A 17,949-nucleotide genomic window follows, 5' to 3' on the forward strand; every position below is an offset into this window, starting at 1 on the left:
CTATTCTTAGGAATGCTCCTGTGCGGATAGGAATCTTCTACCAACAACAGTTGCAAGCTTATTTCCCAAAAATTCTCCATGAAGAAATAATAACCAGAAATTTAAAATACTATAAAAAGCAGAGAATGCAGTTGAAAGCATTCTGCAGCAAAACAGTATTAGTTGCCTGAAAGTTGTTTAAGTAGAGAGTCAGCAAAATTAAACATACTGTATTTTTCGGAGTATTTTCCTCCCTAAAAGAGGCTGAAAATTTGGGTGCGTCTTATACTCTGAATGTAGCTTTTCTGAAGCTTTTTTTCAGCCCTAATGAGGCGCTAACAAGGTGCTAGCAGGTGATCTTCCCAGCTTTGCCTGCTCCGACTCTCCCGCTATGCTTTAACGAAGTGATAGCAAATTTCCATGCTTTGCTCGAACTCTCAGCTGTTCTTTAGAAGCTTTTTTTCAGCCCTAACTAGGCGCTAGCCGAGTGAAGCGACACCCCCCCGCTTTGCCTGCTTTTCTCATTGCTGCTTCCTCTCACCTGTGCCTTAGAAGCAGTTTTTTTATCCCCAAGCAGGCGATAAAAAACCAGCAAACTAATGTGCTGAAGCTGACCAGACTAAGGGTGCTAGCCAGATGAATACCTGGTAGGCAGATCTTTTTCCTCCCTATTTTCCTCCTCAAAAACTAAGCTGCGTCTTATACTCCGGTGCATCTTATACTCTGAAAAATATGGTATGTCATTTTCTGTGTACTTTCATCAGAAATGGAAGAGGGCATGGACGATATCCATAAAAGCCATTAATGGCCATGATTCCAGGAGAAACATTGAATTCAGTATTCCTAAAAAATCTAATTTATACCATTCAAGGCATGGAATCTGAATTTTAAACTGAGTTTTCAAATAATAATAATAATAGCCTTTGGTGCTTTAAATGCCAAAATTGCATTACACACTTGTTATTTCTTGTGAAATGTGAAAAAAATTGAAGAAGGAAAACATACTTCTGCTATGTATTTGAGAATATTTAATATACTATTGCTCCGCTTTTCATTTAATTGTCAATTTAAAAAAAAATTTTTAGGAGATGGCTAAGGAAGCATTGGTTTGCCCCTCTGAAATTATGGACAGTGAGGATATGCTTTTTATGCTTTACACTTCGGGAAGCACAGGAAAACCTAAAGGAATTGTTCATACCCAGGCTGGCTATCTGCTTTATGCTGCCATAACACATAAGGTACTGGTAGAATCCTTAGAGTTTTATTGTTTTACTTTAGTATTTTCAATAGTGTGAAAATCTTGTTGATGAAGAATTTTGGTAGTGTTGGAAATTTTGAATATGTTGTGAGATGAAAAAAATGATTTCTCAACTAGTATGAAATTTGTTATGACTATGCAACAATCTAGATTTGAGGAGAAAAGGGTGATGCAGAATATAAAAAGGTGTTCACAAAGTATCTATGGGCAATTTCTTTAAAAAGCTGCATATCTGGAAAAGATACATTTTCTTTAATCACATGTTCTAAGTCACTTTTCTCCCTTTGAATTTGGATTGCTGCAGAGCCCTAAAAATTATACATATACAGTGGTGGGATTCAGCCGGTTCGGGCTAGTTCAGGTGAACTGGTTGTTAAATTGCTGGCTGGCTCTGCCCCTTTCCTCCCTGCACCTTCCAGGAGTTCCCAAGAGCCCAATTTTGGCTCCAGGTAAGTGCAGGGAGGCCTACTAGGCCCAAAACCTCTCATTGCATACTTTGTATAGACTTGAAATAGCTCTTCTATGCCATCCATCATCTTTTCTTTGGTAATTTCTAATGCTTCTGCTAAAATTTCTATCATTTTTTCTGCCAGGTTTTCTCCTTTTTCTTCTTCTATATTCTGAAATCTGAGATAAAATTCTGATCTGTCCATCTCCCATCCCACTAATCCACTCTTATCTCGTTCAACCTCATCCAGTCTAGTGTCAATGACTCTGATTTTTTAAATCTCTTTGCTCTTCCTTTTCCTCAATTTTTTGGAGTCTATCTTTATATTTCATCATCATTTGCTGTATGTTCTCCACTTTCTCATCTGTTTTCTCTGTTCTTTGTTCAATATTTTCTACTCTTGTTTGTATATTTTGGATTCCTTGCCAAATCATCTGTAGTGTCGCCTCCTTATCTTTCTCTCGTTCCTTCTCCTTTTCCTGTTGTAGCATTGTCTGTATTGATCGCTGTCCTCCAGATGGTGATGAAGAGGGCATCGATGTGGAAGAGCCAATAGCCGTTGCTTTTCTACTCATTATGTGAAGTAGTTGCAAAAGGTTTAAACAAATAAAAAAATTCTTCAGGTTCTTCTATACCTTAATCTGTTTATGGATGGAGCAAGTATTACCCCATATATCAATAAGATAAGAAAAAAGCAAAAAAGAAAGAAAAAAACAACAAAAAACAAAGAAACAATCTTCAGGCTCTTGTATGCCTTAATCCAATTCAGGTCAATAAAAAATATTGGCCACCTTAGCAATCTCCACTCCAAAAAAGAGAGGAAAAAAGCAAAAAGAAAGCCAAAAGAGAAAAAAGAGAAGCACTAGAAAGTTCTATATATATAAAAAATTAAAAATTAAAAAAGAAAAATTAAAGATCCTCCATCAACTCACATTCTAATTAAGAATACTTACACAGGGGAAAGGTGAAGAAACTACCACATGGGGAAAAAAAAGAAAAAAATGTCCAAATAAAAATCACTTCTGTATAAAATCCAAGAATTCTTTTATTAGGTCCCAAATAGTATTTACAGTTCTCTTTCAGAGTCACTGCAAATTTCTTCTTATTCAATCTCAGGCTCCTGCCTCTGATAGTTCCCAGAAGAACACCTGAATAAACAATCCTACAAACAGTTTTAATGACCTTTTGATGTTCTCCCCATTATCTTATCTATGAATAGGCTCAGAGTCCTTGAGTTGTAACACAATTGTTACTTCTTAAACCAAAGAAAAAGAACCAAAATTTCCAATCCACTAGATGGAAGTGTTACTCATTCTCTTCCCTTTCCCCTGCTATATTCAATGTGCACTAAAATAAAAATAGCCAAAAAGGAGAGAGAAAAAAAAAAATCGAATCAGAGAGATTTTATACTAAAAAGGCACTAAAATTTAAAAATTAAATGAGCAAATCGGAAATCTGCAGTCCAAATCAATCCAGTCCAGGTTAAAAGGCAAAAAGCATATAGACATCCACAAATACAAATAAGTTGAAAGTAAAAAAAAAACCTACTCAAGGTTAGACTCAAATTTAATTCCGCCGCTTAATTTTCTTCTGTCTTCAATTTGATCTTTCTTTCAATCTCAGGGTGTTCTCTCATATAGATTATAATTGAAAGTCTCTCACCAAGTCGACACACTTCCTTCCAATCTTCTTCCGTTCCGGAGCTGTCCCAACTTCAGCAGCTACAATGGCTGCTGCCCCACCACTGGAAAAAGGGCTTCTTCTGGATCAACCAGGGACTTTGCGGTGTCCCTGGGATCGACAGAATGTGCCCTCCACTATCACCCTCTCAACGGGATGGTGAGGTCCAAAAAGAACTGTTCAGCGGCGGGGATATCGACGGTGATCCTGGAGCCCCAGGATCTTCCGTTGCGACATCGCAACATCAGCTCCACCTCCCCCAGGGGGGTGCAGGAGGCTGAGTCCTGCCTGTCACACCCCCTGGCCATGCCCACCATGGCCACGCCAACCCAGCCGGTCATTAGGGCAGAGAACCAGTTATTAAATTATTTGAATCCCACCACTGTAAATGCAGATTTGATCAAAAACAGACTTCTCAAGCAGACTTTTACATTTAATTTTGGAATGCTGCATTTTAAAAAATAGGGTTATTGGGCCAAATTTCAAGGCAAATGTACCTGTTAACAAGGTTGGTTAATTATACCCTCAGTGTATCTCATAATAGATTTTTACATATACTTTACTATTAAAAGAAAGAAAGAATGATACTTAAATTGTAGGAAGAATGTTATTTGAAATTGCTTTCGTTTTATGAAATGAGAAGTAGTAAAATCTCTGTTTATTCTGTAATTAGAGGTGAAGTAAATTTTCTCATATGAGGTTTAAATGCTGAAACCATGATTGGAAACCATAAAATGTTATTTGCCTGAATTTGTGATTGAGTTATTTCTTCACACAAGATGATAATTTATTAATTACCGACAAGTATTTCTTGACCATAATAATTTTTCATTAGTATACACTGATTCTAACCAGCTATATTGTCTTTATAGCATGTTTTTGGCCTCAAACAAGATGACATTTTTGGTTGTGTAGCAGATATTGGTTGGATCACAGGACACAGCTATGTTGTCTATGGACCACTTTGCAACGGAAGCACCACAGTTTTGTTTGAAAGTACTCCTGTTTATCCAGATCCAGGTAGAAAATTTAAATATAATATATAAAAACAGTAGTAAACATAAGGAAGGGCAATTAGTCATGATGCAATCATTTCTTTCTTGTGAAGCTTTAAAGGTTGTTGTTGTTGTTTTTAAATTTGATTTATATGCCGCCCTTCTCCGGAGACTCAGGGCGGCTTACAATGTGCTAAGCAATACATAACCCTAAGGTTATGCTTGTCTATATAGGGCCAGTTTGGTCCAGTGGTTAATGCATCAGACTAAAATCCAGGAGACTATGAACTCTAGTCCCACTTTAGTCATGAAAGCCAGTTGTGTGATTTTGGGACAGTCACTCTTTCTCAGCTAACTCATCTCACAGGGTTGTTATGGAGAAAATAAGAGGAAGGTGTATGTTCAATTCCTTGAGTTATTTATAAAAATAATAAAGGTGGGATTTAAAAGTGCAAAAAAAATCCATGCAACCTTAGATTACTGGCATCAGTAAATAGGGAGCAGAACTGCATATGTATTGGTTACTTTTTTGACTAGGTTTAGATTATTTTATCTGACTGTTGGTTTGGTAGCAGCTGTTCCTCATTTCAAAGCCATTCCTTCTGTCCTGTACATTAGAGTTCCTTAAACCTCTTAGGCAGGTCAAGGGAAAGAGACTGCTGGTTGGCTGTGGAATTACTAAAAATTGCATCTCTCCCTAATTTGCTAATAAAAGACTTTGCTGTGTCAAATAATACAATGATTGTTCTAAGTATTCAGCAGTGCTAAAAGAAAAGACATCCAACAGATGCCTGAAGTTAAGGCTGCTGCAGTGTCCCTGTGGTTATCTGCCAGGGGTGAAGCAGGGGTGCTTTAATTGCTGCACCTACTGTACCTGCCCCCCCCCCCCATCGATGCCCTTTTGGCTCCCTGTCCTCTGCAGTCCCAGCTGCTAACTTTTGCCATCTTCTTGTTGTTGCTGTTGCTGACAAGGCATGCTTGGCCTGGCCTGGCTGCTGGCTGGGCTGTGCTTTTGCTGCAGGAGGAAAAAAAAAATCACTTTGTGCTGCACACACAAAAAAAGAAAAACAGCCCCAGATCTGCAGTGCACCAAAAAATCCTTTGTGGTTTGTTTGTTTTTTCCCCTTTTTCTCAGCACAAAGGGTTTTTTTGATGTCATGTTCTGGGCTGCTTTTGGCTGTCATTATTTAGTAATGTGAAGGGGATTTTGCTACTGCTCTGTGACTACTTTTTGTTTTTGTTTTTCTTTTGATTTTGCCTTCTCCAGCCTGATGTTTTCAGCTGCATTAGATGGCAGTGCCAATTTTGGCTTTCTAAAGTCTTCCTTTCATTATGCAGCAGTAAGCTACTTATTTTTCATGACTAAAGATGGAAAGTGTGGATAATCAAAAGACAGGGCTAGGATTCAGCAAATTGTTATGGATGATGCAGCAAGTAGAAAACAGCACAAACTATTTTCAATTGAAGCTGTATTGGAAAGATAACATGGAAGGCCCAAAGAGTAAATTTTAGTCTTGGATTAGAGTTGGATTGTACACAACAAACTAAACACCTTATTGCTACATTTTTTAAAAATATAAATGAAGTGCCAAAAGTCCTTATATGGGTCTGATTAAAGAGCTGTGTCATCCATGTAAAAATAAGTAGATGAATAATTCAGGCCTAAAGTCTGGATTATACAGAATATTTAAGATATATAGATTTGCTTCAGCAACTCAAAAATACACATGTTGAACCACTAAGATAAATGAACTATAAAAATACTTATAGTCAAAGTTCAATTTGAATTTTAATTAGATTTTTTGGGGGAATTAACAATTAAATTAAAATTCACTCTGATTTGGAGATCTGAGCTCAGTTTGAAGGAATTTTTTTTTATTCTATAGCTTTTTAAAGCTATTTTGATGAATAAAAATTAAGCTGTGGGCCATTTCTTGCCATTTGTTTTCTTCCAAGATGTCTTTTCAACTTCCCTTACTAATATTCCCTCAGGATCTGCCACCCAAGTATTTTAAGTTTAAGCTTCCTTAACTTCTGAGCCCAGAAAAAAAATCAGCCAGATGCTGCCACCTCCTGATACTTCAAAATAATGTGAAACACACACACAAACACAGTATTTTTTCAACTGTATTTAATTGTGACAGTTTTATTTGTCTTTACTATTTGACTCTGAAGATTTAAAATAAGGGGGCAGTTGTGCATTTCAAAATGTGTATGTGTTCCAGATATTCATTCTCATTTAATATGAAATATTCTGAGCTTATAAGACTTCTTAAAATATATGGTTATTTTAAGGTCGCTATTGGGAAACTGTGGAGAGATTAAAAATTAACCAATTTTACTGTGCTCCAACTGCATTACGTTTGTTGCTGAAGTATGGTGATGAATATGTGAAGAAATATGACAGATCTTCTCTTACTACTCTTGGATCAGGTGAGAATGGACAAGCTAAATTTTATGTCTATTTAAAATCAAAGAGTTTGCTAGTTTTTTGTAGAAGGAGAACTTTTTGCAGGAAACTTATTTTTCTTTTTAGTGATTCTTGCAAAGACCATGGAGGTCACTCTCTGTTATTTTTTTATGTTATTCTTTTTTTTATGAAAAGAATTAATAGAGTTGAATAGTGTCAGCTAGTCATCCTTCTCCCAGGTTGACAGAATTGGTCATGTCCAGTTTTTTTAAGCAGTCTTCAAGTTAAGTTGCTTTATTACCAGTTATAAAATATCCTTAATACTGTAAATATCATAATTATTTATTTTGCTGTTTTGAATTGCAGTGGGGGAACCAATAAATCATGAAGCTTGGCACTGGTACTACAGTGTGGTAGGAGACAAAAGGTGTACCCTTGTGGATACTTGGTGGCAAACAGGTAAATCAACTTGCGAATGAAAAAACACTTTAAACTTAATTGTAAAAAAATGGATTTTTGTAACAGAGTTGTCGAAGTCTGAAATGTCTTACCCGATTCAACTGTTTCAGTTACTAACTTTCACAGTTTTAATTTCAACTTAACTTCTGTGGACCTTATGCCATATTTAAGAGGTCCCTAATGGGGTGTGTGTATAAGTGCACTAATGTGCCTATTGTCCCTGCCCCATGTTAGTTTTTTCATTTTGCTTGTTTGAATTTGTAATTTTTGTTTGATAAATAAATAAATAAAAGTAACAGTATAGCCTGGTTTCAGACATTAAGGTTGCTAAAGATTTTACACATTGATAATTGTAGCATTTTTTCCAAAATAAAATAATTATATGTGTATCTTCTTAACAAATTCTGAATTCATTCAGTTACATTCATGCTATATATTGAGTTACACTCATGCTACAGTATGTATATATGCTGAGTATTTGTTTCATTTTGGTTTGAGATCTTCAGTAAAGAAATTGTATGAAATATGTTTTTTAAAACACAAAAACTTTAGAAATAGGGATTTCTCAGCCTTGGATTCTAGATAAGTTTATGATACTGCAAAAAGAAATGCAATGAATAACTCAAAATAGTTAAAATATGATGCTAAATTTAGTTGTAACATAAAAATAGGCCAAAAAACATTGCCCTATCTGATCTTGTTTCCTGTAACTGTACTATCTATAGTAAGGTTTAGTTTCTGAAAAATCTTCTGTTCATTTTTTTCTGATGACTTCTGTATTTTGAGCATCCTTTCTGAGTATATTTGTATATAATTTGCTTTTGCTCCTTAAAATCTCGTCTCAAGAGCTACTACTGTATTTCTTTAAGCCTTATTATTCAGAAGTAGTTTCCTTTTCTTTCTTTCAAACTTCCCCCTTTTTTTGCTTTATGTCATTCTTGACTTCCCCTCCATTCTTTATTGAGCCACAGTCTGTCTCTTTTCTGCTTTTGGCTAGTGTGTTTGTATGGTATAAGTTATTCTATGCAGCAAAAGGTGTAGCAAAGAACCAAAATCATTGGACAGTCTTGTGATTATTACTTTTAATTGGTTTCAGCTTTGCTTATTTTCATTTCTTTCCTTCTTCCCCCCCCTCCTTCTTGAGCCAACAGAATCTTTTTAAAAATTACACCATCTTCATACAAGCAAACATTTACTTACAGTTCAAATAATAGGAGAAAAGCAGTCTGTGTGATCACATACCATGAGAGAAAATGAAGGAATAGTAACAGGGTCAACAAACAAAGCAAGGTTAATAGAATTTTCCAGAACCTCACATTCCCCAAGGGACCATCTAACCTGCACATATTAATATGGTATTAGCTGTTACAATTAACCCTTCCCTGTACATGTACGGTTGTTTAGTCCAACATGAATAACAATTTGAACTCAGTGCAGCTTTAAAAAATTCAAAATATGAAAATACAGTTAAGAACAAAACCCGAAACCATAGTATTCTTTAAATATCGAATGGAAGATTGAAATAAATGTTCAGTTTTTTTAAGCTATCAATCTTGAGATCATACGTATATATCTCCATGAGGAGGAAATTCCAAAAATATGAGTTCACCTTGAAAAAAAGTGACAAGGTGACAATATGATAGAACAAGTAGAATTCTCAGAGTTGATTCTTTGGAAGCTCACATGCGTGTAAGTGCTCTTCAAACTAATATTACACAAACTAAGGTAAATATGCTCAATCGTCAATTTATGAGCTTCATGCTTTAATGTGGCTTTGGAGCCTCTATCATTGCTATTGAATTTAATGTCATGGCAGGGTGCCACTTAGTTGTAGCAAAGAAACTCTAGGGTAGGGCTGTCAAACTCCTGGCCCACGGGCTGGATGTGTCATGCGCTGGCACACCCACGCCCCGTTTAGCGATGGGAAAAAAGTCCCAATAAATCACATGACGCCACCGTGACAACATGAATTTGACACCCCTGCTCTAGGAAGAAAACTATGGATGTGTGACAAAAATCGTCTTGCAGAATTTGGCAGGTGAAAGAACATTACTCTCTTATAAGAGGTGGGAGGATTATTTTTACTTGGAAAGTATATGGTAGTTGTCAAAGAGAAGAAAGACTGGTCTGGAGAAACTCTTGGCCAATGCCAGAAGTGAGCAGGACCACCAGTGTTGTCTATTATATATTCCCCCCTTTCTCTCTCTAACTTTGTCCTTTTCCTTTATATCTTTGTGACATCTCTTCCCCCAAGACACTGATTATAAAAAAGATGACAGATAATAGTTACCAGAGATCTGAACTGATCATTAAATAAGAGTTTTTTAATTAGGTGAAAGGCTGCATGAAACCCTCTGGCAAGTTATAGATTTTTGAAAGCTGTTCTTAAGAGTGATTTTCCAAGAGAAATATTAACTTTCATACATACATACACTCATTGATAAAATCAAATATTTGACTCAAAAACACCATTACATTATCCATAATTGCATAGGGAAGGGGAAAAGAAGGAAATATTGTCGTTGTCCCCCTTTTTCCTGAAGCAACCATGTTCTAACCTCTTCCGCAAAGTCGAATTACAGGTAATTTTCACTTACTGACAGAAATTGGTCCAGGAACCCTGTCACAAGGGATGTGGTTATAAAGTGTGTTGTCACATAACCGCACTGACTTAAAATAGCAGTTGCGGCAATCCAAGTTATGATTGTTAGGTGAAACTCATGTGGTCAAAGCTTCTTATAGTCATGTAATCACAATTTGTAATCTCCTGCCAGCTTCCTCATTGACTTTGCTTGTTGAAAGCTGGCAGTGAAGGTTGCAAGTTGTAATCACATGACTGTGAGTTGCTGCAAAGCTGTAATTTTAATGTGGTTGCTGAGCACTTGAATTCTGATCACATGACCACAGGGACGCTACTTCATCAGTTGCTACTATGAGTGGTAGTCATAGATCCCCCTTGTTCGCTGTCATTGTAACTTCAAATGGTTGCTGAACAAGTGGATGTTCAACTAGGACTACTTGTAATATTACAAGGCTGCTTTTCCAGAAATAATCATGTTATTTTCTGGAAACACTTCAATTCAAGATCCCTGTATAACATCATAATGTTGGTCTTTCTAGCTGAATCAGTTAATGTTGTGTTTTCTCAAAAGCTGACCACTTGATACAAAAACAAATGCAACCACTTGTGAGATTTATTATTTTCTGGGGATATGAATAACAATAACAATAATTCTTCAGAGAATTTGCAAGTATAATGCTTTATTACCTAGTGTTAGGCCAGTTGTAGATCTTACGTTCGGTTTAAAAATAGCATAATTATTACAGCTTATCTTTCTTAAACATAGCTCTTGGAAGTAGTGATATGCCACAAATAATCAACTCAAACATGCATAAAGATTAGCAAATCAGGCTTTGCAAATATATTTGAAAGCATTTGAGTGGATAAGAGGAAAGGAGATTATAGGAGAGGTGGAGGAAATTCACTATGCAGATTCTTGTGTATAAATATATTTTAAAAGTGTGATCAGTCTTAGTGCTATAGCATCATTCTCAAATCCAGTATCCCTATAAAGCTTGATCACATTCTAGAAATCAAGACTGGTGACCTGTATGAAAAGCTTCATGGTAGATCTCTGAATTGTCTGTTAGGTCCACAGGCAAAGAAATTTGGATTTGTGTGCCTTTGAAGTTGCTTTATTATACAAAATTAAAGTCTTAATGCTTTACACTTTTAGTCTTAATCTTAATTTTGTGTTTGCATTTATTTTCTACTTATTCTTTTAGAATCTATATTAATCTAGGATGTAACTATAAATTCGAACTACTTATATCTCATAAGTATATAATCTCATAAACCGCTTTTCAGCAAACAGTTTGAAGTGTTATCAAAACAACGCAAGGAAATATATTCCATGATTTCCTTGCATTTCTATCATTTGCTGCTGAAATTACTTGCTAAGTGCATCTAATTGTGTTGAACATAATCAGCTTAGGGGTTTGTGGAGGTAAAATAAGGAGTTCCGGGTATTTTTTTTTTTTTTTAATGGAAAATGAAGCTGCCCTCAGTCCAGAAATGTTGCTTTACGTTCATTTAATTCCAGAAAACAGACATTGCATTCATTTTTAGTGGTGTTTCTTCCTCATTTATCATTCCAGAAACTGGTGGCATTTGCATTGCTCCTCGGCCTTCAGAAGAAGGAGCTGAGATCATTCCAGCTATAGCAATGCGGCCTTTCTATGGAATTACCCCAGTGCTAATGGATGAGAATGTAAGCTAAAATACTGAAAAATTCTGGATTTTGAAAATACATTTAATTGAAAATAGTGGGAGAGGAGAATGATCTGAATTGTTCCTTAAGTACTGTTGGAAATGAATTCAATCAACAAGCATGGGTCGATGAAAACAAAGAGACTTTATTAAAAGAAAATAATAAAAACAATTTTGCAAAATAGGGTGGTATCCCAGCAGACCTCAACAAGGAGTTTGAGGTCTGGAAGCCACACCTAAAGTTTCAAAAGCATTACATTTTATAGTTCCCTATCCCAACGCCTCCCCCCCCAATGCCCCTCCTACATCGGGTCCAGTGACCGGCCATGGCTAATCCGAAGTGCCTTTTAGAGAGAACATCATCTCTTTCTCTAATTACATGTTCATCAACACCTCCCTATACCCATACAATATTTTGCAAGCATAGCTCTTTCTTATCTTTATTGCCTTGGCATTCAAGAGTGGGCCTCTTTCTAACTGGCTTCAAACAAAAGAAGATCTATTCTAACACAACATTGTTACATATTGGTATGCTTTCAGCATGTTCTCCAACTATCTTAAAGCAGAATAATGTCTAACAAATTTAACAGAGTAGCAGAGCTGGAAGGGACCCTGCAGGTCATCCAGTCCAACCCCCTGCCTGATCAAAATTGAATCTTCACTTATATGCATTTCTAACCTCTATACCTACATACTATTTTATTTTTGATTTTTTTAAAAAAATTGATTTATATGCCGCCCTTCTCCAGAGACTCAGGGCGGCTTACAATGCGTTAAGCAATAGCCTTCATACTTTTGTATATACCTGCTTAATAGGGCTTTCGGCCCCCCCAAGCGGTGTTCTTTTTATACAAAGTCAGCTTATTGCCCCCACAATCCGGGTCCTCATTTTACCTACCTTAAAAAGGATGGAAGGCTGAGTCAACCTTGAGCCTGGTAAGATTTGAACTTGCAGTAATTGCAGGCAGCTGATGTTAATAACAGTGCTTTAGTCTGCTGCGCCACCAGCATATCTCATATCCTACAGTAATACAGTATCCTACAGTATTAAACATTTTAAAAGATATTTTAAAACATTTAATAACATTCAAAAATGTAATTATTACACTCCTGATAGTTGTAGAGGCTAAAGCCCAGAACAGCTTTGAAATAATTATAGAGAGAATTAGACCACCTAATCATACCTTCTTTTGGTAAGAAGGGTCTTACAAGAATCAATAGGTAACTTTTAGAGAGTAGCTTGAAGGACCTGCATTATTCTAAATAAAGTCTGAGGCAGGAAAGGGTCAGAAAAGGAAAGAGCTGGAATTTTTGCCATATGGATAAAAACATCAATAAATAGATACACATTTCAAAAGAACTAATATGAAATATGTATCCTGCTGTCTACCAAAACTAAATCAGTTTTCTAAAATCAAACCATGATAGAAAAATCACTGACGTGTGCAATCTGAATGTATATTTGTCTCAGAATGTTCCCTAAACTTTAAAAATGTAAATGTTAATCTGTGAGTAACGTAACTGTTAGGGATAGCAGATAATATAGCATTATTAGTTCCTACTTAATTGTTATACTGGCTCTGTATTGATTTATATAGATAACATTTTACTTCTTAATGCTAGCAAAATTAATTACAAATATGAGCCAGCCTTATATCAGAACAGCTGGGATACTAGTGGAATTCACTATCTCATGGCATGATATAAAATATATTTGGAAGAGGTGAGTGGTAAAGAAGGAGACCCCTCAGAAAGGAAGTTTCGTGCTTGTCAATGCCCATTCTTTCCCTTCTATCCACCACAAAAATATTTTTTATTCATACAAGGACTCCTTGTTTAGCAATCACAATCGAGACTGGCAACTTGGTTGTTAAGTGAAGAGGTAATTTCTAATTGAAACTCTGTGCTTACTTCAGCTTTTTTATTTCTTATTTTATTTCAGCTTTCCTTTGCTTTACAGATCTGCAAAGATCATAAATGCAAGGATTGGTCATGTTACTTTTTTATCACTGGTGTGACTGCAAATAATTGCTAAAACAATGCAGTCAGTCAACAAGGACTACCTGTGCTTGCAGGCCTACTGAGTTCATTGTCTTTATCAAGTGTTTGATCAAACTGTTAATGGAAAGAATAAATATGAAATTAAATTCAATTTCTGGGGAAATTCTCTTTTATTGATGGATTGAGAGAAGTGTTTTTTTACTTGGTTTCCTAGGGAAAAGTTTTAGAAGGCAATGATACCTCTGGTGCTCTCTGCATTGCGCAACCCTGGCCTGGTATAGCACGGACTATCTATGAAGACCATCAGCGTTTTGTAGAAGCTTATTTCAAAGCTTACCCAGGTGAGAATGATGAGAATGTTGGTTGAAGTAAAGCATTGAAGTTGATGCTGTACATGAAGCACAGTTTTTAGTACAGTGACAATATGCTATATTGTTACGTTATATTTTCTTTGCATCATTTAAAAATAGTGCAGCAACAGTCTGTACACCAGAGAAGTATTCATGCACATTTCTACATGCATAACATGTTGATTGACATGAACATTCTGAAACATCTTTGCTAATTTTCTTACTTTATAATTCATATGAACCTGGATGCTAAATTATAAAAATGAACTGAATTCCAAAGTAGTTGCAGTAGATTAATAATACAGGTGTTCCTTGGTTAACATCCTCCTGTTTACTGACCATTTGAATTTGCAATGGTACTGTACAAGCAGTTCTTATGACTGATCCTTGAAGTTCTGGTTGTTATACTACTGCCACTGTAACATGATTGCAATCTGGGCACTTGGCAACTGGCCTGGATTTCCAACTGTTACAACATCCTGCAGTGACATGATTGCAATCTGTGACCTTCCCTCCTGATTCTCCCAAGCAAAATCAGTGAGAAAGCTGGCAGGAAATTAGAAATCAGAGTCACACGAAGTCTTCGTTTAACAGTAGCTGGGGACTGCTGAAACTCCTATTGCTAAGCAGCACAGTCACATGATATTATGTTTTCCGACTACACTTCTTAGCGATGGAAATTCCAATGCCAGTTACTGTGTTAAGTGAAGACGAATAGAATAGAATAGAATAGAATAGAATAGAATAGAATAGAATAGAATAGAATAGAATAGAATAATAGAATAGAATAGAGTAGAATAGAATTCTTTATTCTATTCTATAGGTACTTACCTATAAAGCCCTACATGGCATGGGCCCGGGGTACCTGCAGGACCACCTTCTGCCTGCCTCCCACCGCCCTGTGCGCTCACATAGGACTGCCCTCCGGGTGCCATCGGCCAGACAATGTCAGCTGGTGGCGCCCAGATGAGGGCATTCTCTGTGGGCGCACCGACCCTCTGGAATGGGTTACCCACGGGGCTCCGGACAGCCCCTGACTTCTGCTCTTTCCGCCGTGACCTGAAGACATAACTTTTCCAACAAATTTGCTGATCTGATGGGTGATTTTTAATTGGGAGATTTTAATTGATTATTTTAGTAGCTATTTTTATTGTTTTCATCATTTTAATTTCTGTGAGCCGCCCCGAGTCCTTTGGGAGAAGGGTGGCATATAAGTATAAGAAAAATAAATAAAAAATAAAAAATAAAAAATAAATAAATAAATAAATAAATAAATAAAATATGGGCCAAGCATGATTGGACAGACAAGGAATTTGTCTTGGTGCATATGCTCTCAGTGTACATAAAAGAAAAGATACATTCATCAAGAATCATGAGTCTCCATGGAAGTTGACACATATCCTGGGTTCTCAACATTGTTCCCAATGGACTGATCCATCAATGCCAGCAGATTTCCTGCCTCAGTTATATTTTACATTTAAAAAATACTTCAATTTAAGAAAAACAGAAAGCCAGCATGCTGCAGAATAAAGTCTGGCATCCAACACTGTCTTTTATTTTCAAGAATCTGAAGTGATAACACTGAGCAAAGACCCTATTCCAGCAGAATCAATTTCTGCAAAGCACCTGAATTCCACTCGCAGAATTCCCTGATTCATTACACACATTTTCAGACCTTAGTGCCTTCCGCCGTGCCCTTAAAACCCACTTTTTCCAGCAAACCGGGCTGGCTTAAGAAGAAATTTTAAATGTTTTAATTGGTTTGTATTTTTAATTTTGGGCCAAATTTATATATATTTTAATTGTTTTTTAATATTTGTATTTTATGTTTTTTAATTCTGGCTGTACACCGCCCTGAGTCCTCAGGGAGAAGGGTGGTATATAAATTTAAAATAAATAAATAAAAAAAATAAATATAATGCATATCTTGTTAAATGTTTGTTTCATGCTCTGACAAATTAATAGATGTGTGTTATAAATGCAGTGTGCTATGTTCTCCTGTTATAATGGCATATTGATGAGTGACGATATGCAATATATATACATTACTTTCCCACAGAAATAATGAACTATGTCAGTTTAGTGTATTTTTCGCTTCACAAAAAATGAACATCTACATTTATTGATGTTAAATCTGTTATTGCCACAGGGTATTATTTCACAGGAGATGCTGCTTATAGAACTGAGGAGGGTTATTATCAGCTAACAGGGCGAATGGATGATGTCCTAAACATCAGTGGACACAGGCTTGGAACTGCAGAAATTGAAGATGCCATGGTAATTATTGAGTCAAAGAAAAGTGTAGGCTCCAATAATTTATTCTTGTAAACTAATTGAAACATAGATATTTAGAACAATGAGAAGATTTGAATGGCTGGCTCCCATGGTTAATTTAGATTTGATTGTCGCACTAACAGATCTTTTGCATATTTAAACCATTATGGATTAGTCACCACAGATGGGTTCTTTATCTGATACTAACTCAAATACAGTATATACAGTGGAAATGGTTTTTTGTTTTTTTTAAAATTTGATTTATATGCCACCCTTCTCCGGAGACTCAGGGTGGCTTACAATGCGTTAAGCAATAGCCTTCATACTTTTGTATATTTATACAAAGTCAGCTTATTGCCCCCACAAACTGGGTCCTCATTTAACCTATCTTAGAAAGGATTGAAGGCTGAGTCAACCTTGAGCCTGGTAAGATTCGAACCTGCAGAAATTGCAGGCAGCTGTGTTAATAACAGGGTGCATTAAACCACTGTACTACCAAGGCTCGTTGATGGTTCATCAACTTAGTCAAGTTTCTTTAGGTTATACAAGATGAAACCCTACTTTTCAAAACAAATTGTATGGTAGGTCTGTATCTACCAAAACTGTGACAGACTGCAAGGCAGGACAGGAGTTTCTACAGGAGTTTCTGATATGTGAATTTCACTTATAGTGACATCATAGGTCCATGGTCACAGATTTATCACCTTATTTGTGAGCTTGTATTACATACATATATATGAATCTGGTTTAGTTCATATATATTTTTCAAAAGCTTTGATGTTATGTCAGAAACAATGCCTAGTTTTCTTTAATAATTTTTTTTAAATTTAAATTGATTTCAAAAGATAGGATAAAATACAAATACAAATAAAAAACAAGAACAAAGAATAACAAAAACTACAAACAAGACAGGAAAAATAGTAACAACACTGGGTAAAAAAAAAAAAGTATATATAACAGTTATACAAGTAACACTAAACATACAACATCCATCCTAACTGAATGTTGATTACAACTGAAACAAGTCTAATAGACTCCCCCTCTTATTCGAGGGGTATACAATGGTTGTAAAATTTCCCATTTATACTTACTAAATTACTATTTTAAATCAGTGTCTTAAGAAATATCCCAAATATAAAACCCTGTTGTCTATCAATCAAATTCACCCCAGTCTCTGTTCAGTATAAAAAAGCTATTAACTAATAGCTTTGGAGATTAGTGTAAAAGTTACACTAATCTCCAAAGCCCTCTGTTAACAGTCCCATATTGTATTTAACACACAGAAACTCTACAAATGGTCTCCAATCTTTTATAAATGTGTCCAAACCATTGTCTCTAATTAGCACAGTTAATTTCACTATCTCTGCCAGTTTGGTCAATTTCAGGATCCATTCTTCAAGTCTCAGTATTTGGCATATACTTATTTGATAATCTTTGCAGCAGTCACTACTTACAAAAATAAAGCCCCAAATTGTTTTTCTATCAGTTTATCCATAATACCTAGAAGAAAGTTTTCAGGTTTCATTAATATTTGCATGTTAAGTATTTTTTGCATAACCATTACTATATTTATCAGTTTACTATTTCTTTCCAAATCATCTTTTTCAAAAGGATGAACATCCTGCAATTCCAGAAACAGCTGTGATTAGCTATCCCCATGATATCAAAGGGGAAGGTAAGTGACTAAAATGTTTTAAAATAAGTAAGAAAACATTTATCTGTATATTTAATAATTGCTTTGTTGATGTCAGAACTTTTACTGATACAATTGAAGAGGAGAAAATGAACAGGGACGTTTGGCAGAAACTGATACTTGAATAATTAC

At 35.8% G+C, this 17,949-nt stretch overlaps 1 protein-coding gene across 4 annotated transcripts in view; it reads left to right on the forward strand.

Moving 5' to 3' along the window:
* Nucleotides 1-17,949, forward strand: part of ACSS1 (acyl-CoA synthetase short chain family member 1) — a 48,019-nt gene that overhangs the window by 23,133 nt on the left and 6,937 nt on the right. For all 4 annotated transcript variants that reach the window (XM_034427449.3, XM_087888235.1, XM_034427451.3 and 1 more), the window contains 8 exons: nucleotides 1,065-1,217; nucleotides 4,238-4,385; nucleotides 6,656-6,793; nucleotides 7,137-7,229; nucleotides 11,388-11,500; nucleotides 13,715-13,841; nucleotides 16,000-16,127; nucleotides 17,736-17,799. In XM_034427449.3, the coding sequence (XP_034283340.2) occupies nucleotides 1,065-1,217; nucleotides 4,238-4,385; nucleotides 6,656-6,793; nucleotides 7,137-7,229; nucleotides 11,388-11,500; nucleotides 13,715-13,841; nucleotides 16,000-16,127; nucleotides 17,736-17,799 (964 nt within the window). The remainder of the gene's footprint in view (nucleotides 1-1,064; nucleotides 1,218-4,237; nucleotides 4,386-6,655; nucleotides 6,794-7,136; nucleotides 7,230-11,387; nucleotides 11,501-13,714; nucleotides 13,842-15,999; nucleotides 16,128-17,735; nucleotides 17,800-17,949) is intronic.

The sequence above is a fragment of the Pantherophis guttatus genome, chromosome 1 (genome assembly GCF_059756535.1).
Source record: "Pantherophis guttatus breed Tessera chromosome 1, ASM5975653v1, whole genome shotgun sequence".
NCBI classification, from domain to species: Eukaryota; Metazoa; Chordata; class Lepidosauria; order Squamata; family Colubridae; genus Pantherophis; species Pantherophis guttatus.